Genomic DNA, 25,880 nt, shown 5'->3' with positions numbered 1-25,880 from the left:
AACTGACGGCCACCTAGCAAGCATCCTTTCCAAGGATGGCAGTCAGGCTTCCCAGGTTAACTCTTCTGCAGGCAGGTAGATCAAAATGACATTGACTTTCTCAGCAGCACTGCCAAAGACTAGGGATGATGGAGCAAGTTTTCCTAAGGGAGAGAGCATTATTCCAAACTGTCAGTGAAATATGAGGGTAGGATTTTCAGATATGCAAGGCCTCCCAAAATTTGTTATCCATCCCTTTTTCTTGGAAAACTCCTAGAGATGTTGTACTACCAAAATTTGGGCATAAAAGAATGAGGAAGACGTGATAACAGAAATTGGCTCCAGTCTGATGATTCCTAAATGATGGAGAGGGAAGGCCTTAAGGTGATGGCTGTGCATGAGACCTAGAGGTCACCAGTCCAGAGGAGAGAGGGCCCAGAGGATGGTAAAAATGACGAATGTGCTCCATTACAGAGGAAAGAACATTATAAACTAAGAGTTGGGCTGATGAAAAAGCATGGCAATTATTAACTCCAAGAAAAATCAAAAAGTTGTATAGGAAAAGGGACACAATTGAGGCTTCTCTGTCAGTAGCATTTCCATGGTCATAATAACACAATGAATACTCACTTGACAAAAATATTACTGGAAGATGATGGGGGGACTGAAATACATTGGTAAGGGGAAAGGAGTGATGAGAGAGGGGGGAAGAAGTTGTACATGTGTGAAAGAAGTCTAAACCTTCACCTTACGTAATAGGAAACCAAAATGTAATAGGAAATACCTAACTGGAACACTAGGAAGAAGTAATGAAGCATGCTTTTTGGAGACACAGTAAAATTCCCAAAGAATCCATTAAAGGAGTTGAATGTAGTTGCCTGTAGGTAGAAGGGACATTGGAGAGAGGTGGGTTTGGGGAGATACTGTTGTTTGTAAAAAGTCTTGTAGAACAGTTTGCATCTTTGTTGATAGAAGTAAAAACTTGGGGTGCCTGGGTGCCTCAGTTGGTTAAGCATCAGCCTTCTGTTCAGATCATGATCCCAGGGTCCTGGGATAGAGCCCCATGTCAGGCTCCCTGCTCAGCAGGGGAATCTGCTCCTCCCTGACCCTCTACCTCTCCCGCTCCAACTTGTGCATGTGTGCGCACACTCTCAAATAAATAAAACCCTTTTTTAAAAAAATCAAAAATTTTGATATAGATAAAATTAAAAGCAAAGCAAAAGAAGGAAGGAAGAGAAAGAAATGGAGGTAGGGAGAGGGAGGAAGATGAAAAGGTGACAGTTCATGCTGTCTCTGGCCAGGTCACCTCTTGCTCCAGACACCACCCTTCCCAAGCATGAACCCCTCTCTGGAAGTACAGCCGGAACAAAGGGATCTAGGAGACAAGGCACAAATTGGGTGCTCACCTGGGGATGGGAAGTTAGGATTGTTAATGACCAGGTGTCGGAATGTAGCATAGATTCCACATATTGGGTGATAGGTGGATGAATGAATGAATAAATGAACTTTCATTTCTTTTAAGTCTTACAGCTCATCAAGTCTCAAAAGTTTCTGAACAAGTTGGTGATTTTGGTGGAAACTGAAAAGGAAAAGACCCTGCGGAAGGAATATGTTTTTGCTGACTCCAAAGTAAGTGAGGACAAACTACCTAGATGAGTCAGGAGGGGAGTGAGAGGAACATATGTGTTTTGAAGCTTGCTTGTGCCTGGAAATTTGCTCGCTCGGTTCTCACGATGCATTTCTCACCTGGGAAAACCAACCCCAGGGAAGTTAGGGTACATGGGTTCCAGGTCAGTGGGGGTTTGAACAGCTGCAGGTCCATCCTTCCCTCTGCCACATTGCCTGTCCCCAAGAGGGTGCATCCTTTATCACTTGTGTCTTATCCAGCCCTGGTCCCCACTGGGAGACTTTTCAGCTTGTCTGGGCTGGACTCAGAAGACCTCTGGGGCACTTCAGATTTGAAGCTGAGTACCAACCAGTGCTTTGTGTCTACATTTTGCCCCACTCTGCAGAAGTGAGATGCCCCCCCAGGACTGGCTCCTGGACCAGGAGGTGGTATGGGCTGATGGAAATACTCGAGGTCTTTGGGCAAGGCAGTGGGTCTCCTTATAGCCAGAGGTAGTGTTCTCTGTGACCTGATCACTCCCCTCCGATGTGCCAACCAGGGCCTGAAGCCCTCCATCTTGGCCTTACTGTTTATCCTTTAGTACATGGCTCACATAAGGCAGGGCACAAAAGGCTCTATCACGCCAGTTTTGGGTGACCAGGTGCTAGCACCCTGCCAAGACTGAGGGACAGGGGCTCCCAGCTCAGGCTTACAAGGACAGCCCCTACTGAGTGCCAGAACCTTCCTTCTTTGACCCACCCCTTGGATGGCTTGGTGGTGGCAGGGAGGGGTGGCTGGTGGGAGGCCAGCAGCAGACCAGGGGGTGCTTGGAACCAGCTGAGAGGGTGGGAAGAACTCAGAGGGATGACAGAGAAGGGGCCGGGAGAAAGATGCGGGGGCCAGACAGGAGGGGGAGGTAGAGAGAAGGAACGTCTGGCTGGACGTCATTCTGGGAACACGGGCACCAATTCTGCCCATTGCTGCGAGCTCAGAAGGGTTGAGACGCAGCAGTAAACTGAGGCACCCAATTCTGAGCCATCCCTGACCAAAGGCAGGTCTCCATAAGGACAGTCATTTTAACCCCTGAGAGCAAGTTTCTTCAGAGGGGATTAACTGAGATTTATGCTTTTTTAGTTTGAATCGTATGAAATTGCCATCTCTTGTAGGTGCGAAACTTTGGTAATTTCATATGGTACAACCGAAAATGTGCGCACGTGCTTGCGCCGTCAGCCTGCCCTCGGCTGTGCGCTCCGCCGGTCTGCTTGGCCTCGTGCCCCACTGTATGCCCGGGTACCCGGGTCCCCCATGGAGACTACTGGGGAGACTCTGACAGCCTTCATGTATTCTCTTCTCTTTGGTTTCTTGGATCTAAATTTTCTTTCACTAAATAAGCAGTCTATTCTCATTGGTGAAAACGTAACAACTACAAATATGCAAAAAGTCTAAAATGGAAACACCCATATGCCACCAGGAAACTTTGGACTCTCTTTCAGGATGGCTTTTTTGCATTGTTTTGTTTTGTTTAAAGATTTTATTTGAGAGAGAGCACGAGCCGGGCGGGAGGGGCAGAGGGGGAGGGAGAAGCAGACTCCCCGCTGAGCAGGGAGCCCCAACACGGGACTTGATCCCAGGACCCCGAGATCATGACATGAGCTGAAGTCAGATGCTTAACCAACCGAGGCACCCAGGCGCCCCTTGGTTGTGTTTTTAATGAAAATGCAATGATGTTACGGATACTGTTTTGTCAATTGGCTTTTTGTACCCCACGAGCATCTAGCCTTATAAACCCTATGGCATCTAGTCTTATAAACCCTATGGCATCTAGCCTTATAAACCCAATGATATTCTAGCCTGTGGATGACCCATAATACAAGGATTAATTTGCTCCCTAGGGTTGGATGTTAAGGTTGTTTCTAGTTTTTTCTGTATCGAAATGCAGGCTACAGTCCCCGTGGTATGATTGGGTCTTTATACGGTTCGTGGGGATTCTTAAGAGTCCGGTCCTTGCAAGAGGCACGGCAGGGGCAAAGCGAAACCACTTCCTTAAGACTTCGGACCCGTATTTCCAGATTGCTCTCCTGCCAGTTCGTACTGATTTGCGCTCCTCTCAGTTTTCCTGAAGCTGACCGAGCCCTTTGAAAGTGTAATGTGCAGGGAGACAGAGGCCATTCTGAGTCTGTCTGCCCTTCAATCCCTAGAAGAGAGAAGGCTTTTGCCAGCTTCTCCAGCAGATGAAGAATAAGCACTCGGAGCAGCCGGAGCCAGACATGATCACCATCTTCATCGGTACCTGGAATATGGGTAGGTCCACGTGCCCCCATCCCCCCACCTCTCCCCTGTCCCCACTCCCTCCCACCACCTCCGCTTGGGTTCGGCTTTGCTGCCTCAGACATCGACACATGGGTGGGGGGGCACCTGTCTTCCTCCCAGTCCCCTCCCCAGCCTATCTGCATAGCCTCCTTCCTAAGGAATTCCACACTTTTCCTGAGACAGTGGATACGAGAAATGAGCTCTGGGATTCTCCTATCCCAGTAGCAGCTGGGCTGGGTTACTTTACATGTCTAAACTGGAATGTTTTAGGTACAGTCTGAATATGTAGGTGAAGGGGCTCATGGGCACCTGCCAGCCTTAGGCAGCTCTCCAGGGGGTTGCTCGATTTATTGAGAGAGAAAAAGAGATGATGCCCAATAACATTTGAATTTCATGTAAACAGCAAAGTTTTTTAGTATTGATATCTAGCTAGAAATGATTATGCTAAATATATAGTACATATATTTACATACTTATATCTATCATATGCTAATATGCATTGTACTGAATATAAGTCGTACCAAATAGTGTAACTATTCAGCTAGAAATAAGCACTAAATATACATCAAATATCATGTACTATATACTTACATACTAATATACAGGTAGATACTAGATAAATGTATAAGTTAAACTAAATAATGATTTAGTGAAGTATTCAGCTAGAAAAAAACTAGATACAGGATGTCTAGTTAATTTGAATTTTAGTTAAACGGATATACTTTTTCTAACAGTTCTCTGTCATTTATCTGAAACTTGAATTTAACTGGGTGTCCCTCCTGCTCACATCATCCAGAGCAGAGGCCGGCTCACCCACCTCCTGACAAGCAGATAGTCACCCGGCAGGGAGGAAGCGGGTGAGCAGGACCCCTTCAAGGAGGAGCAGGGAATGATCTGGAAATGAGAACATAATTTGCTACTTCTGGCCTGTTGGCTGAGTGGAGGGTGGGCCAAGCTTCTGGGAGAGAGGTTAGGAGAGCACCTGAGCCTGATCCACACGCCACCAGCCCTCCCCAGGCATTCATGCCCAGATATTCCAAGGGCCACTGCAGCTCTGAGCTCTGGCCCATGCCTGGGGTCCTGTGTCCTCTTCTGTCCTCTCTAGTGGACACCTGATTTCATCAACTCTCACTCTCAGAGGTTCATGCACGTGGGTACACTGTCCCTTTCTGTTTTTCCCTGTGTGAGCATGGCAGTCTCAGATTTGTCTGGAAATGATTGAGTCCATCCTGGAGGGGGAAGTCTTCATGGAGAAGACAGTGTGGAAGGAGGTGGCTGGCTGGGTGGGAGGGTCTCCCCAAGCAGAGACCACTGGCCCCCAGGGCATATGCTCCCACTGTGAACAATAGCGAGGAGCAGAACAGCTACGGTCAAGTTACTTGGGTTCTTGGCATCTTGGCACTTGTGAGCCAAGGAGGTTATCACTCTGGGAGGAAAGTTTACTCAACCTTGAAAGGATGTTTCGAGGCAAAATAAATCTTTCATCGTGTCTTCATTAAGCTACTTTGACTCATTTTTTGAAATGAGAATGGAGGAGGTGGTCTCCACACTCTTCCTGTCTCTTCGGCTCTCAGTTGGTAGCTGAGATCTGTCTGTTTTGCAAGGAAGTCCCTATTGGCTCCCAAACCTCTCATCCTGCTGGATGTTCTTGCCAATGGAACATAAATTGCTCAAGGACTGTCTCAGTTACTAAATCAGCCCCTAAGGCTGGGAGAGTGACCTCTCATGCAACTAGTTTTAAGTCACCATATGGAATCTTTGGGTATTTCTGGTCTCCAAAACTTCATGTTCTCTTGACAAAGAAACTGAACTGTGCTCTGACCCTACCTGACATCCTAGGGGAAATAATTAATTGTCCATCTATGGCATTTCATTGGGTGGCCTGAATGGTTTTCAGTGACTGTGTGAACCTCCTGCCCCGCATACTTCCCCCACCTGTGTTTTGCATTCTCCTGATGAACCTTTGACTCACTTGGTGTTGGGTTTTGCTGTTGAAGGTAACGCCCCCCCTCCCAAGAAGATCACGTCCTGGTTTCTCTCCAAGGGGCAGGGAAAGACGCGGGATGACTCTGCTGATTACATCCCCCATGACATCTACGTGATCGGCACCCAGGAGGACCCCCTGGGAGAGAAGGAGTGGCTGGAGATACTCAAACACTCCCTGCAAGAAATCACCAGCATGACTTTTAAAACAGTGAGCAGCTGGCCGGGGCTCTGGGTGGGCCTCCAGGGCGGTGGGCTTTGTCAGGCTGGCCAGTAGCTTCTCAGAGGCCAGGGTGGGCTCAGCCCGTGAGCTCTCAACTTCAAAAGATGCCCGGGTGCTCAGTGGTCATTGCCTACCACCACCACTATCTTCCAGGCCCAGACTGGAGCTCATGTATTTTGAAATTGGTGGGGTCCAGGGGCATTGCTGAAGATCATGGGGGCCCTCCCTCTTCCCTGCCCCTTCTCCCTCACTGAAATCTTGCCAGTCCTGGCTCTCATCTTTAAGATTCTTGGTTTCATCTGCAGAGCATCCTTAGGCGCTCCCCTGAAGTTTAGAGGTTATAGACAGGGTCCCCCGCCTCAGGCATCAGGGCTGAGTGGGAATCTCTTGCCCTGTGGTCAAGCACCATGCCCTGGCCAAGGGTCACCATGTTGTCCTCCCCACCAGATTGCCATCCATACCCTCTGGAACATCCGAATTGTGGTGCTGGCCAAGCCGGAGCATGAGAACCGCATTAGTCACATCTGTACTGATAACGTGAAGACCGGCATCGCCAACACGCTGGGTGAGCAGGGAGGGGGCTGCGCTCACATGTCCATCCTGTCCAAGCCGACTGGGACATCCCTGAGCCAAAAAACTATGTCTCGCTTCTTGGGGTCCCCTCAGGCCTGGGTGACCAGACTGCTTGGTTCCCCCAGCCCAGACCCAACCCGGGTCTACACCAGTGCTACTGGGATCTGACTAGAGTGAGGGTTCTGACTCAGCAGGTTTCCAGCTAGCTCGCAGCTGGTGTCATGCTGCTGGCCCACAGACCCCACCTTCAGAATCAGGGATCAAGGACAAAAGTTAACAGACTTTCTGGAAAGGGCCAGTCAATTTTTCAGGCTCTGTGGGCCACGGGCAGCTCCTCATCCTGGCTACCACAACACAAAAGAAATAGCAGATGGCGTGAACGTGAGGGGAGTAGCTGTGTTCCAGAAAGTTTAGCTTCCACATACAGGTGGGGGCTCGATTTGGCCCACGGGCTTTGTGTTGTCACCCCCTGGTGTAGATATAGAAGGACTCTGGTTGGATGTAGAAACGCTGGTATTAGCGGTGAGCTGGGGGGACCAGTCAGGGCCCCTCAGAGGATGAATTAAGAGCAGAGGATTGCAGGAGTGCATCTGTGAGTGTGAGTCTGTGTGTGGATGTGTGTGTGTCCGCACGTGCAAATCCAAGTACATCTGTGTCTGAGTGTCCCTGCAGGTCTCTAGGCGTGAGCCTGTCTGGGCATGAGTGAGCGTGTGAGCCCGTGTGCAGGCTGTCTGTAAGTGCACGTGTGGGTCTGTGGGTGAGTGTGCGTGGGCAGGTGCACGCACATGGGCCGTGGGCGAGGTTGGGGGCGAGGCCAGTGGTTTCTGGTGGTTGGAGTCGGGGACAGGACAGAGTCCCAGAGACAACAGGAAACAGAAGGGTTGCTGCAATCGAATGTGAACTCTCTCAGCTTTTCTGCTGACAAACCGCAAACTGCCCGTGTCCACACCCACTTGCCCCCTTCCTTCCTGTCTCGGTAGCTGCCCCGTCAAAGCCCCCGCCTTTCTGCTGCCCAGGAACCTCTGGCTGTCCTCGCTGCAGCCTGCCTGGGCTGCCCACCCCTCTCCCACCAGCCCCTTCCCTGTGGCATGTGAGGTACCCAGACCTCGCCCCCGGCTGCTGCGCCGGCTCTCATTCATCGGGACAGAGCCAGCTGTGTCCCCCCGGCACGGTGCTAGGTGCTGGGCACGTGACTCTGCAGATAGCAGCCTGCTCGCGTGGGGAGACGGTTTCCAGGAGTGAGCACGCTCGCAAAGCGGCGCACGGTGCACAGGGCAGTGAGGCCCCGGTACTACTTGAGATGGGGGTGGGCCCCAGGGTCTCTGAAAAGGAGCACTGGGACCCAGGTCCCAGGGGTGAGGAAGGGTCAGTGTGGGAAGAGTGTTCCAGGCGGCGGGAACAGTGAAGCCAAGGCCCTGAGGGCTGCAGCTCTAGTGGGTGTTGGGGGCAAGGCCAGAGAGGGAGACAGGAGGTCTGGGCAGAGTCTGAGCTTTATGGCCAAGAGGCCCCACTGCACCTGCTCCTTCCTGCCCCCCAACCCCACCTTGGGGCTGGCCTCTTCCAGGCCCTCTCCTCTTCCCAAATGGCTCCTAGCCGTGGTTAACATGGCACAGGGCTCCGTGAATGCTGGTGGACATCATCCCTAAAAGAGTAAACACCTTTCTGAGAACATACATGTGCACAGCTGAGAGAGCTAAATGCTTCATGAGGATTATCCCATTTACTATAAACGCCCCATGGAGGCAAGGACTGTTATTGGCCCCATTCACAGACATGAGACTGGAGGCTACCGTGATGTTCCTTTTTTCTTTTTTTTTTTTTAAAGATTTTATTTATTCATTCATGAGAGACACAGAGAGAGAGCGAGGCACAGACACAGGCAGAGGGAGAGAAGCAGGCTCCATGCAGGGAGCCCGACATGGGACTCGATCCTGGGTCTCCAGGATCACACCCTGGGCTGAAGGCACGCTAAGCTGCTCACCCACCCGGGCTGCCCCAACCATGATGTTCCTTAACCTGTCCCAGGCCCAGTGGCAGGAAAGTGGAGGGCAGGGGTTTTAACTCAGGTCACACTGCAGGATGGGGAGAAAGCTGGAAGGAGAGGCCTCCTGGGCGCAGCGGAGCAGGACCACCCATTGGGGAGGCAGGTGGATGATCCTTGAGGTCCTTCCACTTAGGCTCCATGCAGTGCTGTCCAGCCCAGACAGATTGAGAGCTGCATAGGTGGTTACGAATTTTCTAGGAGCCACATTCAAGAAAGAGGAAACCGAGAAGTCCGTTTTCATAAGATTTAATCAAACATCCTTCACTCAAAATATTACCATTTCAATAGGTATTCGATATAAAAATGATTCAATATTTCACATTCTGTTTTTCTTGCTGAGGCTCACAATGCTGATGCATCTGTACACTCACAGCCCTCCTTCAAGCACCCGATACGTACGGCTCAAGCTAATGTGTTGACCAGAGCAGGTTCTCAGACTTTTGCATGTGTCAGAATGCCCGAGAGCAGGAGTTGGCAAATCTTGTCTCTAAAAGGCCAGCCAGGATATATTTCGGCTCTGCAGGTCATGCAGCCTCTCTTGCAACTACTCAACCGTGTGGGCGTAGCTGTGTTCCAATAAAATCTAATTTATGGACTCCTATTTGAATTTCATATCACTTTAATGTGCCACAAAACCTTATTTTGATTTTTTTCCCCCAACTATTTAAAAACATAAAAATCATTTTCACCTGGCATGGGGCCGGCATTTGCCTACCCCTGACTCCGAGGGCTTGTTTCACCCAGATTCCCGGGCCCTGCCTCTAGAATTCCTGATTCGCAGCTCCAGGGTGGGGCCTGAGAATTTGCACTTCCAACAACTCCCAGGAGCTGCTGCTGCTGTTTGGGGAACATGTTTTGAGAACCCCGAGTCTAGGATAGATTGAAACTCAGAAGAAAAAAAAGGGGTCTCATTGAGGCATTTGGTCCCACCAGGAACCTGGTTAGCTGGGGTGGGGGAGGATGGCAGTCCGCCCAGCCCCTGGCTCCTTTGTCTAAATCTTCCCCAGACTTCTGGCTGCTTCTGATGGTGTTGCCTGCCAGGCCCGCGAGGTGACTGAGGAATCCCCAGGGGTGAGGGTGGGGGTGGGGGTCATCCTAGCAGGATGGCCAACCAGCAGCCTCCTCCCTCCACCCCTCTGAGGATCCCAAGGCTGCAGGCCATTCGGCTGGAAACCCAGCTTTCATCCGGTGGTGGAGGGGTGCCCCCCTCGGCCCCGGTCCTGCCACTGCCGAGTCTCCCACTCCAGACGAAGCTGTTCTGCTTTCCTCCATCTCCGCTTTATGGATCATATTGTGCCACCTGCCAAGGGTGCCCGTTGTGCTCATGTCTTCCTTCTCCTCTCCCTTTAGGGAACAAGGGAGCCGTCGGGGTGTCATTTATGTTCAATGGAACCTCCTTGGGGTTTGTTAACAGCCACCTAACGTCGGGAAGCGAAAAGAAACTCAGGTAATGGAGCTTGCTTCCCGAGAGCTCTGTCACGGGGTGACCTCCCCAGGCCACCCCACGTCCCCGAACACCGAACACCGCAGCTACTGTGCAGCCCTTGGCTTTCCCCATGGCCGTGGCGCAAGAGTGACCTGTTGTGTGGGTGGATCTTGTGGGGCAGGGGGACAGGACACGCGTTTCCTTATGTCGGCAATCTCATAGACGCCTAAATACCACTCTGCTTCCAAGGGGAAGAACCTGCGCTGGGCACCCTTAGAGATCAAAGCCCTTTGGGCCCAAGTCATGAAGTCCTCTACCTAGAATAATCACAATTCTGGTTCCCTGCAGAAAGGAAGGTCTGGGGGCCCCTGCCCTGTGCTCCCATTTCTGCCTGAAAGGCCCTTTGCATTGTGGCTGTGCCTACTTGCGTGGAGGTGGTTTGCTGCAGCCGGGGCTCCCGAGTCAAGTCTCTGTCCCCCCTGAGCTCCCTCTGCCTTCCTGCCATGGTGGTGACATAGGGAACCAGTGACCCCATGCAAGATGGCTACTTTTTCTTTTTTTTTTTTTTTAAGATTTTATTTATTTATTCATGAGCAACACAGAGAGAGGCAGAGACACAGGCAGAGGGAGAAGCAGGCTCCATGCAGGGAGCCTGATGTGGGACTCGATCCTGGGTCCCCAGGATCACACCCTGGGCTGAAGGCAGCACTAAACCGCTGAGCCACCCGGGCTGCCCTACCTTTTCTTTTATATAGGCGAAACCAGAACTACATGAGCATTCTCCGATTTCTGGCCCTCGGGGACAAGAAACTGAGCCCTTTTAACATCACTCACCGCTTCACCCACCTCTTCTGGCTTGGGGACCTGAACTACCGCGTGGAGCTGCCCACCTGGGTAAGGGGCTGCCCACCCGGGGTGGGGGGCTGCGTGGCACAGGGGCTCCCTTAAGTTAGCTCGGGGAACAGGGCTGTGGAGGCTCAGACCCAGCTGGGCCAAGGCAGCGACCAGCTCTGGGACCCTCTGTGGTTCTCTTGTGCAACCCCTGCCTTCACAGTTCACCTCTGCTCACGCTCAGTTCCCACAAAACTGTCCTGGCTGCGCCCAGGTCCCCAGGAAAGGCTAGTGTCCGAGGAGACTGGCATGATTTTCTGCCTAGATCGCAGGTCACTGGCCAGCTAAGGAAGATGTTGCTTGCGTTGGACGCCCAAGCATGGTCCACTGAGCAGCGGGTGGCACAGACATGGCCTTGCTCACTCAGGGGGAGCCAAGTGTTCCGGGAAGGGGGTGGGGAGGCCTGGAGCAGAGCCATGTGGTCTGTGTAGAGACCTGGGTTACAGCTTGAACGTCCCTAACCGAGGGGTGTAGAACCTTCATGTTCTATCGTGTGAGGGGAGAGAGGAGGACGGCAGAAACTAAGGGCTGAGAACCCTGAGGTGCAGAAAGGCCCAGAAGTAGCCTGGGGTTGCTTGCAGGTCACTGACCATTGGGCTTGAACCCAGACCTTCTCACTCTCCTTCCCACCTGTTTCCCCAAGTACCCCGCCCCTCCCCTTGCTGCCCCAGCCGCTCTGCGGAGACTGAGGAATTGCTTAGGGCTCGTGTGTGCCCCCTCACCTGCCTCCCTAGAGGCTCCCCGCAGCGGCTGGGAGAGGGCTGGGCAGGGACCCCACAAATCCTGACCCTTCACCATCAGAGGGGCTGTTGTGGCCGATCCCTCACCAGGAGGTTGGCCAAGGGCATTTGCCGGAGCAGAGGTAACAGTCTCAGGAGGGAGGACCGCTGGATTCCAGGCGGCTGGTGCTCCTGCCGATGCCCAGAGTCAGGAAGCTGGGATTTCGGCTCCTTCCATGGCCCCAAAACAAACCTGCCCAAAAAATAATATTAGAAGTCAGAATGAGAGAGTAAAACGTTAAAACGTCCCTCTGCAAATCTGAAACAGCCAAAACCTGTGTTATCAGGTTGACATTTCACTACTTTTGCACAGTTTTCTTTGTAAAACAGTTAAGTGCCAAGAAGCTCCAACCTGGCAGCCCCGCGACCAGGCTCTGGTGTGGCCTCGGGGGTTCCAGGTCCTGGGTGGTGTGGGCAGGCGGGTGGTAACCGGCCTCATGTCAGCAAAGCGGGGGTGTCTCACTGGAGGCCTGGCCATGTCCCTGCTCCAGGAGGCAGAAACCATTGTCCAGAAAATCAAGCAGCAGCAGTATGCAGACCTCCTGTCCCACGACCAGCTGCTCATGGAGAGGAAGGAGCAGAAGGTCTTTCTGCACTTTGGTAAGAACCATGGCCCTTGGCTCCAAGGCCCTCTCCAGCCATCGCTGTCTTCTCTTTTCCCGGAGTATCCTCAGGAATTGGGGGGCAAGGACTGTACCTGCGGAAGAAGGAAATGGACCTGTGTAATGTGGGGAATCAAGGCAGAAACCACGGTTTTGTTTTGTTTTCAGAGGAGGAAGAAATCACCTTCGCACCCACCTACCGTTTTGAAAGACTGACTCGGGACAAGTACGCCTACACTAAGCAGAAAGCCACGGGGGTGAGTTCTCTGCGTAGCCATCACCCTGCCCCCCCCACCCCCCGTCTCCACCCCCCTGCACCTCTCAGCCCTCTTGTGTCCATCCCCACAAAGGCAAGCAGGAAGTGAAAGAGTGTCTTCATCCACTAGGCAACAGGAAAAAAAGAAGCAAAATTAGAGATCACGTGTTGATTTGCGTCACTGAGCAAAAACCTCTTCTAAGGAGAGGCTGGGCAACCACACTGTCACATTAATTACAAGAAACTAGATTCATGACACAGGATTTACCCTCTGTCCAGAGAGTCTAAGAGTCTGAAAGGATTTAAAATATTTCTTTAATTTAGTTCTCAAGCTCTTCTTTTTTTTTTTTTTTTTATGTCCTGCGATGCAATCTATTTCCTAATCTGCCAAGTGAGTCATCATTAAATAAGCTGCTTTTTTTTTTTTTGGCTGCAGGATTTATCAGAGCCTTTATAGGTTTCTGAACATTATGGTTTTCCATAAGGAAATTTCTGTGCCAAATTCATTTGGTCGTGGAATACCAATTACTATTTTATGAGGTCCCTTGTGTTCCAAGGAACAGTGTGTAGGGAAAGGTATAATAAAGTTTTCATTCATTCTTGTTCAACAGGTATTTACTGATGACCTGTGATGGGCTAAACATTCTTCTAGGTTGTAGGAAATCAAAGATGAGCCCAGTGTTTGCCCCCAAGGAGTTTATGGAAGGAAAGATGAGACAAACACATTTGCCAAATATACCAAAGAGCCGTCAGAGAAGGACATGACCTTTCAGGCAAGGAAAGATCAGGAGAGGCTTCTCAAAGAGGGCCCATTTGTGGTGCCCTGAGGGACAGCTTGGCTGTCAGCAAGAGGATGGGACTAGGGATGAGGGAGGCTGATCCATTTCCAGTTGGAAGACTTGCTGGAACAGATAAGGAGGTAGGAAGTTCTGGCATTGTCACCTTCTGGGCCCCAGCCTGGAGAAGGCAGGCCCTGAGGCTTAGAGGTGTGGCATGGCGCTTCTGGAGGCCTCGGGAGTGGAGAACCGTTCAGAATGTTTCCTGAGGGCTTAGGGCAAGCAGAGAAGTGCAAAAGGAAAGGCCAGGCCACACCTGGGTAGATGCTAGAAGAAAGCAGGAGCTAATAGGAAAAAAACAGGCAGAGAAGGAGAGAAGATCCAGGTCTGCTGTGAAGGAATGAGGCTGAGACAAGAAACCTGCCTGGGAGGTGTCCACTGGTGGCTGTGTAGCGCTGGTCCTCTGGCACCGTCGGGGCAGGCCGTTGGGGACATGTGGGGACAGTGAGGGCATGTCCAGGTTGACTCAAGTATCAGGAGAAATTGGCAGGGGCTGAGAGCTGAGGGGAGAGCGGTCCTAGATGCTAGGTTAAGGTTTTAACCTGTTGGACGGCATCGGGAAGCCCCTAGAAGTTCTGCTGGGGGCTGGCAGCATGGCAGAGATACACAGAGAAGGCCGGTCTAGGTCTGTGTAGAGGATGAGGAGGATGCAGAGGACCGCAGAGGCCGTGTGGTGGGTCCAGCTGAGAAACTGGGGCCCGAGTCAGACGTGGGAATAAACGATGAAAGCAGAAGCCAAGAAGAGCAGGACATGTTGGTAGACATGATGGCCGTTGATAACAACAAAAATCAGAAGGCAGAGGTGGCTTGGGGGAGAGAATAGAGCTTGTCTTCAGACTTGCTGTATAATATTGATGGAAGATAGTGGAAACATCCAAAAGGCAATTGAAGATACTAGGTGATGCTAGAGAGAGAGAGAGAGACACCAGGGCTGGGTCATGTGTTTGGGAGTTGTGCATGCAGACAGAGAACACAGGCACACCCATGAGGTAGGTGAAGTTGTCAGTGAGGGGAAGAGGCAAAGACAAGCTGCGGGCAGATTTGGGGGCCATCCACATTTAGAGGCCAGAGGAGGATGAGCAGATACAACAGAGGAGACGGGAAATGAGTGCTCACGTAGGTGGTGGGCGGACCAACCAGGTGCTGTGCATCACAGAAGCCGGGGGTGAGAGACTGTGAGGATGAGTAGTCTCCGGTGTGGAATGTGAGTCTAGGAGAACATGCACCTGGCATGTGAATCCTGCACAAGGAGCTGGATTTGGGGTCCAGAAGGTTTGGTGGACTTTGAAAGAGCAGTTCACGTAGTCTTGGGGGTGAAATCCAGCCAGCAGGAGGATGAGAATGGCTCTTTACCAACATGTGCAGATGAGTTTGGTGAAACTTTCCAGAAATACAGATGTCTGGGCCTCATCCCCAGAGGCACTAATGCAGGAGACCTGGGGTGGGCCCCACTTTCTGTATCTTTGTAAAGTTCTGATGGTAATTCTTGGGGGCAGCCGGTGCTGAGAACTAGAGTAGTAAGAGTAACAGTTTGGCAGCATCTATGCAACTAAATGTTCGCCTACCCTATGATCCAGTAACTCCACTGTGGGGTAGCCCCAGAGAAATGAGCACATTTGTTCACCCAAAAGGGAGATACAAGAGTGTTTATTGCAGCTTTGTGCACAACGTCCAAAAACTGGGAAGAGCCCTACTTCTGTCAACAGTAGAATAGATTAATGCGGTTTATACATGCAGTGGAATACAACCGCAGCAATAGAGTAAAAGGACACTTCTGCAGGCAACAACATGGGTGAAATAAGCCAGACCTCAGACAATATATACCGAGAGAGTCCATTCATAAGCTCAAGGTTGGGCAAAATGAATTAGTAGAGGCTTTGGTCATGATCATGTTCACCTCTACAAGGCGGTAGTATGGACACAGGAACAGGAGGGAACCTTTGGAGATGAGGGAGATTTTCTATATCTTGATCTGGGTTAAATGAGTGTGTACAAATCTAAAAATTCCTCAAGCTGTTTACTTAGGATGAGTTCACTCCACTGTATGTAAGTTGCATCTCAAGTTTAAAAAATGAAATGGGTGGTCCAAAAGTAGAGGCAATGAAAATAGAACATTCTTGAAAGAAAATGGGTAAAAAGAGAAAAGTAATTGAAGGAGATGATAGGGGTAGACTATTTTAGGGTGAGTACCTTTACATTTATAGGGAGGAGAGAAAGAGCTAGAACTCAAAGGGATAGAAGATGTTGCCAGTTTGCCTTCTCTATCACACCCTGTGGGCATCTTGCTCACCAGTATAGCCTGGAGAGGGCTTGTTTTTAACATATATTGTTGGAGTGATTGGATGGGCAGATGGATATGCAGACAGGTGGATGGATATGTGGATGGATGGATGGATAGGTGATGGATGGGTGGATGGATATGCAGACAGATGGATGGATATGTGGATGGATGGGTGGATAGGTGGTGGATGGGTGTATAGATGATGAATGGTGGGCAGGTAGGCGCCTGAATAAGTAGATGGCTGCCTGGCTGGATCAGAAGATAGGTAGATGGCTGTGTAAATGGGAGTGAGTGGCTGGAGTGTTGTTATTAAGCAAGTAGCTAGAGAAGAGAAGCAGGGACTGGGTTGAAAGTACAAGTTGTGGGGTTCATTTGAGTCAGAAAAAAAGTATGAGAATGGAAGAACAAGAAATTCAGAAATAGTGAGGAGGATAGGTATGGGCCCATAGCCAAGTGAGTTGATCTTCCAAAGCAGAAGAAAAGGGGGTGCACATGGCAGTGGACTCGGGATTTAAGGCAAATGAAAAGGGTTGGAGGCCACCTGTGAAGCAAATCTAAAAAGACCGCACAGCACATGAATTCAAGGATTAGAGTTCACGAGTTAATCTTTTCTTTTACTGATATATATATATGTATATATATGTATATATATAAATTGTTATATATAACAATATATTAATATATATTATATATATTATATTAATATATAATATATATTATTGTTATATATATAATATGTATATATGACATTAGCAGGCATTTTACAAAGCTCATGACTTTGATTCACAGATGAAGTACAACCTGCCTTCCTGGTGTGACCGAGTCCTCTGGAAATCCTACCCGCTCGTGCATGTGGTGTGTCAGTCCTACGGTGAGTGGCAACTTGTGAGGTTCATGCACCCGGGACTGATGAGCTTCAGTCTGTCTATCTGTAAAATGGGAGAAGTCCCAGCAGCCCTGGTCAGGTGACCTGGAGGCATTGATGCATCATCCTCTCCTGTCTGAGGCTGCAGCATGATAAGTGTCTTCTGCATTGGGAAAAAATGGAACTATAGAGCCCTTTTAAAAAAGAAATCCAGACCTTTTTTTTTTTTTTGTAAGATTTTATTTATTTGACAGAGAGAGCACAAGCAGGGGGAGCTGCAGGCAGAGGGAGAAGCAGGCAGGCAGACACTGAGCAAGGAGCCCGACATGGGCTAAATGTAGATGCTCAACCAAATAAGCCACCCAGGCATCCTCAAGACTTATTTCCTTCAAAAACAGCATATTAGGTTTGAATCACATGAAAGTAGTATTTTCACAGGTCAAATGTAGCCCAATATTGGAAATTCATATGGGTAAACATTACACATATGATGATTATACACACACACGTAATAAAGTCTTTTTTAAAAAATAAAAATAATAAATTGAATTAAGTTGCTGAAAAAGCCGTAATATGCATTATTAAAATGAATAATTATGGAAAACTTTGTCAAACAACTAAATAATGATTGACCCTAGAAGTTTTAAAATCTCTTGAAGGAATTCTTAATTGCTTGAGTGCTTTTTTTTTTTTTTTAAGATTTTATTTATTTATTCATGAGCAACAGAGAGAGAGAGAGAGAGAGGCAGAGGCACAGTCAGAGGGAGAAGCAGGCTCCATGCAGGGAGCCTGACATGGGACTCGATCCCGGGTCTCTAGGATCAGGCCCTGGGCTGAAGGCGGCGCTAAACTGCTGAGCCACCTGGGCTGCCCTTGAATGCATATTCTTAAAAGCTACTTCTTATTTTCCCATATTTTTGGAATTATTCTGTTCTGTGTACTTAAAATTTCAGAGCAAAATTACCTTGAACACACTTTACTGACCGCGAATTGTGATATTATTTTGAAAACATTGCAAACACCCAGACAACGACACCTGAAGGAGGCCCATCCTTGTTCCCATCGTATCCCTCATGTGACCCAAGTCACAGGCCCAGAACCCCTGCTGGACTGTCCTTGACCTCAGCCCTGCCCCACCCACTCAAAGGGGGAACTTGCTCCTGCCCAGTGACCACCTTTGTGACTCCCATCCTCTCTCTGGGGACTGACAAATCTCCATATTTAACTCAGGTTCCATCAGGGTGAACTGATATACATTCCTTTCTTTTTTTTTTCTTTAATGATTTTATTTATTTTATTTCAGACAGAGAGAGAACATGAGTGGGGAGGAGGGGCAGAGGGAGAAGCAGACTCCCTGCTGAGCAGGGAGCCTGATGTGGGGCTCCATCCCAGGACCCTGGGATCATGACTCTGAGCCAAAGGCAGATAGATGCTCAACTGACTGAGCCACCCAGGTACCCCTATGCATGCCTCCTGCTTCCCAGAAGGGACCAGAACAAGTGCTCTGGGAAGGCGTGTACCCTGCACTCCCCTAGCACCTGAGCTCTGTCTCCCAGAAGTAATTTCACAAGACAAACTTTGCACCTTTAGATGTGTGGAAAGGCATCCCACCCCCGTAGCCACAGCCCAGGAATCTTCCCGCCTTCCAGACCTCAGAAGGCCCATCTTTCCTGTTAATCATCCCATTTCTCAGCGCTGCCTCTCTTCCCACATCTGCAACTCCATGAGTCCTGCCAATTCTCATCTCTAGGAAGATGCCACCGTCTGCTTCTGCAACAGAGATTCAGGGGAATGTGCTGGCTGGTAGCATTTCTGCTTTTTTTTTTTTTTTTTTTAAGATTTTATTTATTTATTCATAAGAGACACAGGCAGAGGAAGAAGCAGGCTCCCTGTGAGGAGCCTGTTGTGGGACTCGATCCCAAGACCCCAGGATCATGACCTGAGCCAAAGGCAGACGCTCAACCACTGAGCCACCCAGGTGTCCCACATTTCTGCTCTTTGAACCTGAACTTGGCATTCAGAACAGCTCCATAGTGGAGGTTTTTAGGGAAACAAAGGGAGATTGCCCTGGAAGTGGCATGGCCCTGGGGCAGGGAGGACACACCTTCCCACTCTGGGCCCACATATGAGGGAGGGAGCAGAGAATCAGCCCTCCCTTAAGAGGCTGCAGTATCTTCCAGGAAGGACCAGGTATAGAACGTGAAAGGAAAGTTGAAAATGTAGGGAATTTTACTAATGATATTTCACTGAATGCTGGAGGGTGCAGTGTGGAAGGGTTTAATGAGTTGAAGGTGAGCAAGAAATTGGGAAAGAAAAAAATGAATGTCTCGAGCTCAGGAAATGGAGTCAGCTGGAAGCTTGAGTCTAATGGTGGTTGATTGGCACAAATAGGATGTATCAGTTACCTAATGCTGTGTAACAAAGCACCTTGAAAATTTGCGAGCTTGATTTGCTGGGCTGAACTTGGGTCTGTTCATCTATGCTCTGTTTGGTGTTGGCTGGGCACGCTCAGGCCAGGAACACCCCCCACCCACCCATCCCCAGATTGGGGCTGGCTGTCAGCAGGGGCAATGCTGGTAACTCAGCCTTGTTGTTAATCATCCCGCAGACCAGTCCAGGCTTCTTCCGGGTCCCAGGGACTCCATATCTGCAAGTCCCAGATGTGGAAGAGCTTTTTGAGTCTCTGCTTGCCTCACTTTAGCTCATGTCCTGCTGGTCAAAAGAAGTCACATAGCTAAGCCCAGACTCAGTTGTGGGAGGAGGACAGTACAGAGTGTGATTACAGAGAGGCCACTGAGGTCTCTGTCACCTTCCCAGTTTCTAGGGCACAGGCACCGTAGTGCTAATGACGTGCATTCGATACATACACAAAATAGGGTTAAGAACATTTTGAGGGGCACCTGGGTGGCTCAGTCAGTTAAGAGTCTGCCTTTGGCTCATGTCATGATCCCAGGTCCTAGGATCGAGCCCTGCATCGGGCTCCCTGCTCTGCCTCTCCCTCTCCCTTGTCCCTTCCTCCGCCTTATGCTCTCTCTCAAATAAATCAATAAAATCTTTTTTAAAAAAAAGAAAATTTTTATTTTAAAGATATATTTATTCATGAGAGACACACAGAGAGAGAGAAGCAGAGACACAGGCATAGGGAAAAGCAGGCTCCCTCCAGGGAGCCCAATACGGGACTCGATCCCAGATCCTGGGATCACGACCCCAGCCGAAGGCAGCCGCCTAACTGCTGAGCCACCCAGGTGTCCAAAAATAGAATATTTTTAAAACCCTGTTTGTCTTCCCGTTAACTTCTCGCTGGAACACCCCCTCTTCCGCTGCTACCCCACGCTCAGCCTGACTCCCCACCCCAGCCCAGTCTCCTGCTTCACACAGCACTGGACCCTCCCTGACCTCTGCCCACATCCAAGCGTGACTTAGGCTGACACCCCTCCTACCTTGTGCCCTCCTGTCTCAGAGGAGGGGTGTCCTCCTCCTCCCCTGGCTAGCCTCACCTGTGCCCCCTAACCCAGCCCCCCAGTACCAGTGCCCCCACTTTGCTCCGTCTGACTGTTCTTCCTTCTGCCTTGTTTCAGTCGTCTTTCCGATGGTCTGGAGCACGTGAGCATTTTTGTCCATGTTTCTTAGCCATCTGTTTTTCGTTTGGAATTTTCTAGTTGGTTGAAGGGTAGGATGTTTAACTTTTGCTGATCTGTAAGAGCTTTCTGGAAGATGATGTTAATTGTCTTAATGCCTTCTTGGTCTCCTGTGCTGCTTCTTTTTGCACATTACTGGCCAGTGTGGCCTGGACTTGCATCCTGTTGCCTCCCCTAAGGAGCCCAGAAATCCTCATGGCTTCTGCTTCCACCTAACATCGCTCCAAACCTAAAGATAAATCTCCAGCCCTGAGGACCCAGCCGGACATCTTCATGTGGCTCTATTATAAGCACTTAGACCTCAGTATTTCTAGAACTGTGTTCTTTCCCTTACGCCCTCCAAACATGCCCTGCTCCCTAAGCCCCATGTTCCTTAAAAGAGGCGTCTACACTTCATCACCTACTACTCTCTCCCAGTCCTATGAGGCACTGTGGGATGGGGGAAGGTGCCATCTCTGTCACCAAGGGTCCCTGACCTAAACCCCCCTCCCACTCTGGACCATGAGCTCAGTAATGTGACAAAGTACTGAGACCAGAAAAGTCTCCACAGTTCACACCCCATGATGTATTTAAAAACTCATGTGTCTCTAGCACAGGCACATTTTTGCCATGGAGGACAGAGTGTCACACACTTGCACTGAGACTTTCGAGCATGGTGGTGGAAGTTCAGTGGAAGCAACAGGTGCAAGAGCGTGAAACTTCTGGAGGCTTCCATAAATATAAGTTGATTTCTGCCATGGGTTTGCCATCCTTGATTTGACTGGAAGGGTTTTTCCTTCCCTGCTTAGAAATGCCATCCCTCCCCTGCAGGCAGCACCAGTGACATCATGACCAGTGACCACAGCCCCGTTTTTGCCACATTTGAGGCAGGAGTCACCTCGCAGTTTGTCTCCAAGAACGGTAAGTGGCAGGCGATGTCCGTCCCTCTGTCCTCCACAAAGACAGGAGGCCTTGGGCCCTCGTCTTGTTGAGCCTCGGGTTTTTTTTCAATCTTTACATTTGAGTAAATGAGTGTTTGTCCAAGGTGTGTCCAAAACAATCCTGGGTGTGACATGGATGAACAATGATCAGTAACACACTTATTGTAAGATGTTTTACTTTTGTCTCCTCTGTGTAAGGCAAGCATCACTGGGTTTCCATTTAGTCATGTGGTATACTTGTTTAAATACATTTACTTAAGTTTAAAAAGTGAGTCTATTTAAAGAAAATATTAAGTCAGTATTCACAGGGGGTGGGGTGTGGGGTAGGTGGAGAAGGTAAACTTTGTAAGGATGCGACGTGATGACTGGGCTTGGGAAACGCAAGAGTAAATAATACTTAGATTTGTAGCTAAGTTTTCAAATCCTGTAGCTCAGCCGTGCTCACTAGGCCACCCTCGTCCCAGCCTGGGCCTGGGTGACTGGGGAGCTATGCTCACCCCCAGCTCCTGTGGTCGGCAGACAGTCCAGGCTAATTTAGGAATTAGCCTGTGGCAGGCGGCGGGGGGGGGGGGGGTGGGGCTCACTTGAGGCAGGAGGAGCCTATATGGCTCTGTCCTTCATGCCTGAAGATTATAAGGGAGGCTGGGATACTGTCTTCTGGGCCACTCTTCTCCACGCTGTTGGGTCTAACATCTGCTCTAGCAGGATGACCTCCCATCTCCACACAACTCTTACTCTACCATCCTGTCTCTCTCCTAGCTCTAGAACCTTCCATCCAGCCTCCCTGGGCTCCCACCCATCTATGCTGTCTCTGAGTTCCTACAGCGTTGATGGGGTGGCTCATGCCATCACACCCTCAGTGAGGACCCTCAGCACATCCTCGGTGTCAGGCTTGCCTTCCCTCCACCGGGACTCAGCGCACAGTTGCTGCTCACATATACCCATTACCTGGATTGAGTGTTGGTTGAATGTCTTCCTCAGCAGAGCCCGGCCTTGCTGTGGGGTTTAAGGAAATGAAGGAAAGCTGAGTGAAGCAAGCCAGACAAAAAAATACCATAGGTGTGTGGTATCACACCTACATGTGGGGGCTTGGAAAAAATTGCCAATTTCGTAGAAACAGAATAGAGTGGCAGTTGCCAGGGGCTGGGGGAGGGGGTAGTGGGAAATGAGGTAGGTCAAAGGGTACAAACTTTCAGTTATAAGATGAATCAGTTCTGGGGATCTAACAGTCTGTATGATGACCACAGCTAATAATAGAGTATCGTACGCTTGAGATTCGCTAGAAGCAGATCTTACGTGTTCTCACCACACGAAAGAGGAAAGAAAGAAAGAAAGAAAGAAAGAAAGAAAGAAAGAAAGAAAGAAAGAAAGAAAGAAAGAAAGAAAGAAGCCAGTTAATTATGTGGGTGATGGATGTGTTAATTATCTTGATCTTGGTAAGCATTTCACAGTGTACATGTGAATTAAGTCCTCACGTTGTACACTTTATGCACAATTGCATCTGCCAGTTATTCCTCGATAAAGCCGGGATTAGAGGGGGGAGAAGGAAAGAAGGAAGGCTGGGTGGGCTAGAGGACGGGAATGTCTGCCCTTGCTCTCAGGTGGCCCAGAATTTACAGGGAAGGACGGAACGTGTCCTCAGCCAGCCTGAGGATGCTCGCAAACGCTTCACGTCGGTGAATACCGGGGTGGGCCAGCCCCTAGGGTGGGAACGGGGGTAAATAAGGACTGGAGGGAAGTCAACCTGTGGAAGGATGAGCAAGTAACCCTCGTTACCTGAACTTAGAAACGAGACAGATTTGGGTATCGAGCCACTGAGCCTTTATACAAGCTCTCTCTGCCAGAACAAACGGGGACACTGAGGCACAGAAGTTAAAGGCGTTGCCAGGGCCACAGTTTCAGTGGCAGAGCTGAGAGTCGGCGGGCTCTGGGATTCAGGGGGAGCCTCGCCATCACCTGGACCTCACCTTCCCTGGACACTGAGAAGGAGCCCGGTGGTGGGGGCTGATTCAAAACGCTCCATCTCTGGCCACGTCGTGGAGCCAAATCTCTTTCTCCCCTGTTCCAGGCCCTGGGACTGTCGACAGCCAAGGGCAGATCGAGTTCCTCAGGTGCTTCGCCACCCTGAAGACCAAGTCCCAGACCAAGTTCTACCTGGAGTTCCACTCGAGCTGCTTGGAGAGTAAGTGGGTGTTGAGCCACCTTCGGCCGGGCAGGCAGGACTTTCTCATAAATGCCTTTTCATCGACGGCGCTCTGCCCCTCTTCTCTCTCTGGGGAGGATTCACAGGTGGACTTCAAGGGGACCGCGGGAGGAGCGTTCAGGGGCAGTGACTGTGGGGGCGTCCCCCAGTGGCCCGTGATGCTGCCGTCCCAGCCTCAGAGACCGGGGCAGCCACTGAGGCAGAGACCTGTCAGTCCCTGTAGGTGACGGGGCCACTGGCTCCTCTCCGGGCCCCTCAGGGCAATGCATAAGCCACTCAGGGGTCCCCCTGCCACAGGCTGGGGCTCGTACTCAACCAGGGGGGCCTGGGCAGCGGCCGGTGGCTGCCACTCCTTCTCCCGGGGCTCCGCTCCTTGCTACAGGACCCTTGCTACAGGACGGCAGGCTTCTCGGGGGGGTCTGGAGCAATTGCCAAACAAGCCAGAGACGGACAGCCTCCTCCCAGCCAGCAGCCGTTAGCACAAACTGTGTTTAGCAAACACCCTTTCTGGGTGACATTTCTAGGCATATTGTCTAAAGCTGTTCCATGGCGAGATCTGTGTGGTTTCCAGCTCCCTTCGCTGAGATGGTCTAGAGGTGGGGGTGCAGGGCAGAAACGACTCCACCCAGGGAGGCGATCTGCGATGAGGTGACGACGGCTCCTTCCAGAAATCCAGAAGATGTGTCACCCCCGCTATCCCCCTTCCTTCTCCCACTTGGCCCCGGGCTCAGGCTTGGTAACAGACCCACCTGCTCCATGAAGTTTCCAGAGCCCGGGTCACCAAGCCAGGGGCAAGGCACTTCCAAAAATGATGAGGATTTTCGTGCGGGTGTTTTTAATAAACTATCGAGACATTTGCATACATTTCTATGGAAACAGCATATTAGGAAGCTCAAATTAGCATTTCAAAAGGCTGCTATCTTGAGTGGCGTGGGATGAGCTGTCATGTTTCCTAATCTCCTTGCCTGTGATGTGATGATTTCTTTGTTGCTTGGTTTGTTCCAAAAAAAAAAAAAAAAGCTGGAAAGGAGGGGAATCTCTTTGATTTTCCTAAAAATAATTCAACCATATTGGCAAATGACCATCCCCTGCACCAAAACAGAATCCCCCACAAGCCTGACTCCTGAATGGCGCTGTGGCCCCTACATAGAGAAGATGGAGAATATTTTCTTTGGTCCAGGTGGGGCAACCCTGGGAGTCTTTTTTTTTTTTTTTTTTTTTCCTGTCTGGCTCTTGTTCTGTTTTCTGAAAACCAGCCTCTTGTCCTCTGACAGGTTTCGTCAAGAGTCAGGAAGGAGAAAACGAAGAAGGAAGCGAAGGGGAGTTGGTGGTGAGGTTTGGCGAGACCCTTCCGAAGGTAAATTAAGAATAGGACGTGCCAGGGACAACTTGGCATTTGCCAGCCCCAGTGGCTCCAATGTTCCTAAATGGATTTCGGTTCCTATAATGGATCATGGAAGAGATCCAGAGATGGACTTGTCTGACCACGTGACTTTACAAAGAAGGAGACTGAGGCAGGTCTCGGAGAGGTTGGCTCACAGACCCACAGCTGCAGTGATGGCCCCAGGCCCTGGGGCCCTGATCCCTCTGCACTGCCCTTTCACCTGCTCGGGCCCAGCTCAGAGGATCAAGTGAAGGGGCAGAGGGGGGACTCCAGTGGCTCTCACTTGAACACTGGATCTGAGAATTTGACATGTCCATGACCTCATGAGAGCAGAGGGTGGAATTGAAAACACATAGGCAGACCTTAGTGAGAGCACGTTTGTCTTTCTCATAGAGTTAAAAAAAAAAAAAAAGGTTTTCTACCTGGGACCCAGAACAGCTTTTGTGATAGTGAACTGATGGTGGGCACGTCAGATTGTTCATGCTGAAAGCACAACGCAGTAGGACCTGTGTCTTTGTCACGTAAGGAGAGAAGGGCACGCAGCGGCGAGTCCAGGGCCAGGCAGATCTGTCACACACGGCGGGAGTCCCCGGGGCTCTCTTGGGAGGGAGGCTTCCTCAGAGGGGACCCCCAAGGTGAACTTTAAAAGATGGCCTTAAACAGGTAGAAGAACCCCTCCTCTCCTCAGGCTGGGGTGCGACATAGGCAGGCTGGGGGGGCCATGCTACCCACACCAGCACTTACCGTTGATTGGAACCCACTCTTAGGCCACACACAAGAAGGCCACATCACCTCTAGAGCAGAGGTGGGTACCCACATCACAGCGTCTCCTACTTTGGGAACACTTCTGGCTGGGGTGCTCCACAAGGCCAGTGTAGCTGTCAGAAGTCCCCAACCTGGGGCTCTTTTCAGATACCTGAATCCTGGTGACTTTGGGCTCTGAGGTGACATCCCGCCTCACCTGCCCACCTTACCCTTCTGTTCCTTCTCTCCCGCTGCCCAAGCAGCAACCAAACAGCTTGTTTCCTCCTCAGGTCAAGTTGGGAAACATGCCAACATCCTAGTGCACATAGCACATGTA

The 25,880-nt window shown here is 50.3% G+C and overlaps 1 protein-coding gene across 1 annotated transcript in view; it reads left to right on the top strand.

Annotated features, from left to right (window-relative positions):
• INPP5D (inositol polyphosphate-5-phosphatase D) overlaps nucleotides 1–25,880 on the top strand; it is a 120,222-nt gene that overhangs the window by 78,480 nt on the left and 15,862 nt on the right. Inside the window, exons 10-21 of the mRNA XM_055300669.1 lie at nucleotides 1,502–1,608; nucleotides 3,784–3,886; nucleotides 5,893–6,089; nucleotides 6,549–6,666; nucleotides 10,069–10,165; nucleotides 10,900–11,038; nucleotides 12,306–12,414; nucleotides 12,585–12,673; nucleotides 16,579–16,660; nucleotides 21,103–21,192; nucleotides 23,281–23,394; nucleotides 24,690–24,772. Of these exons, the coding sequence (XP_055156644.1) occupies nucleotides 1,502–1,608; nucleotides 3,784–3,886; nucleotides 5,893–6,089; nucleotides 6,549–6,666; nucleotides 10,069–10,165; nucleotides 10,900–11,038; nucleotides 12,306–12,414; nucleotides 12,585–12,673; nucleotides 16,579–16,660; nucleotides 21,103–21,192; nucleotides 23,281–23,394; nucleotides 24,690–24,772 (1,328 nt within the window). The remainder of the gene's footprint in view (nucleotides 1–1,501; nucleotides 1,609–3,783; nucleotides 3,887–5,892; nucleotides 6,090–6,548; nucleotides 6,667–10,068; nucleotides 10,166–10,899; nucleotides 11,039–12,305; nucleotides 12,415–12,584; nucleotides 12,674–16,578; nucleotides 16,661–21,102; nucleotides 21,193–23,280; nucleotides 23,395–24,689; nucleotides 24,773–25,880) is intronic.

Source organism: Nyctereutes procyonoides, unplaced genomic scaffold (assembly GCF_905146905.1).
Source record: "Nyctereutes procyonoides isolate TBG_1078 unplaced genomic scaffold, NYPRO_anot_genome, whole genome shotgun sequence".
NCBI lineage: Eukaryota > Metazoa > Chordata > Mammalia > Carnivora > Canidae > Nyctereutes > Nyctereutes procyonoides.
This window is presented reverse-complemented; position numbering and strand designations above follow the sequence as displayed.